Source organism: Priapulus caudatus, unplaced genomic scaffold (assembly GCF_000485595.1).
Source record: "Priapulus caudatus unplaced genomic scaffold, Priapulus_caudatus-5.0.1 Scaffold1537, whole genome shotgun sequence".
NCBI classification, from domain to species: domain Eukaryota; kingdom Metazoa; phylum Priapulida; class Priapulimorpha; order Priapulimorphida; family Priapulidae; genus Priapulus; species Priapulus caudatus.
Window position 1 is genome coordinate 20398 of NW_014578598.1, and position 1512 is coordinate 21909.

Below are 1512 nucleotides of genomic sequence, written 5' to 3' on the forward strand. Positions count from 1 at the left end.
CGCGCACACTGACACATAAATATAGAGTCTCTATATTTATGTGTCAGTGTGCGCGCAATGGCGTCGGCGTGTGTTTACAGTTGAAATGCTTCTACTAGTGCCTGTGGTGCTGGCAGTACTGCATTTTCTCTGAATGCACGTCATACTATCTATGCAGTTGTTGTCCACATATAGCAGATATAGTTTGGGAAGTTAGAACTTAACCTACCTACTTCAATTAATAATAGTATTATTGTATTAAGGATTATTTATATACATTATTAGAGTAAGACTAAGTCTATAGACAGTTGGTAACTAAGTTAGTACAAGTTCAACTAACTAACCTAGATCATCTGCTACAATGAACACGATGTTTGGTTGCTTCGTTTGTTGTAATGAAGACACTATATTATTAGCAAACAACAAAAGAGTCACACACAGACACCTCGTCTTTGGTTTCATAGTTTTTGTTTATGAGAGAATATTCTTTGTGAGGTTATGAAACGTTTAGTTTTATGAGAAAAACAAACATTTCATTTCACCGCCCCCTACGCATCAATACACCACGTGACGTTATTTACCCTCTCGAACATTGCACGACGACGCCAACAGCAAGATAAACGATTTATATCGAATACTGTGTAACAAACTAATAAGTATAAGACGACAAAAGAATTTTAAATGCATTACTTTGATGTTATTTCTACTCCTAGTATTTGGAAAAGAAACTGGGTCACCATAAAGATTATCGAGAGGTATACAAACAGCTGGCAACTTCAGTGACTAGACTGGACAAATTTTTATTACTGCGCCAGTATCACGTTCTGTTGAGGGTGTGAAGAGACGGAGTTACAGTCTAGTACGCGGGCGTGTTCAGCGATCTTCAGTATCGCTGAAATCACAAACAACGCGTTTGAGACTTTTGGCGCTCACCCAGATAACGCGGTAAAGGTGTGATTCTCTATGAGTGGACCCTGAAGGAAGGAACTACTAACGCACACGTATGTAATTTTGTTACGGAAATGCAGTTTTCGCTGTAGAAAACGATAACATAGTTACGCGTCGCTAGCAGTAACAGTAACAGTAAGTCAGTAACACTGTCACTAGTCTAGTGGCAGTGCTGAGAGGGTCTATCATCTATGTCCCACAGGGTACTGCCGGAACGTACCCTGGTACTATCTAATATTAATATGCCGGACCGTACCTCGCCTACTCCACTAACGAGTCTAGGGGGTCGCCTACGCCTACTCCCTAACCCTAACCCTAATCCTAACTCTAACCATATCAGCTGAGATAGTTACCAGGGTACGTTCCGGTATACCGGACCGTACTCAGGGTACGTTCCGGCAGAACCCTGGGAGACATAGACCCTATGAGCAACACACGTCTACACGACATTCTTTCAGACATTCTTCCAGAACTACGTACGTTACCATGTATTATCGTGACGCGTGTCTACTGCTAGCACTAGCCTAGTAGTAGTACCAGTAACTAGCTAGACTTAGTCAGACCTACCATACCACTACCTAGCTC

The 1512-nt window shown here is 41.7% G+C and overlaps 2 protein-coding genes across 4 annotated transcripts in view; one reads left to right on the forward strand and one right to left on the reverse strand.

The window, feature by feature from the left end:
* The window catches only part of LOC106816931 (arylsulfatase B-like), a 15797-nt gene extending 15043 nt beyond the window's left edge, over window positions 1-754 (reverse strand). For 2 of the 3 annotated variants that reach the window (XM_014821577.1, XM_014821576.1), the window contains exon 1: window positions 324-537. In XM_014821577.1, coding sequence (XP_014677063.1) covers window positions 324-441 — 118 coding nt within the window. In that variant the 5' untranslated portion in view covers window positions 442-537. Of the gene's footprint in view, window positions 1-323; window positions 538-669 lie in introns of those variants that run through there. The other variant, XM_014821579.1, reaches the window with a different exon arrangement.
* Window positions 755-803: 49 nt separating this feature from the next.
* Window positions 804-1512, forward strand: part of LOC106816932 (transmembrane protein 163-like) — a 22102-nt gene continuing 21393 nt past the window's right edge. Inside the window, exon 1 of the mRNA XM_014821582.1 lies at window positions 804-980. The gene's annotated coding sequence lies outside the window, so the exon portion shown is untranslated. The remainder of the gene's footprint in view (window positions 981-1512) is intronic.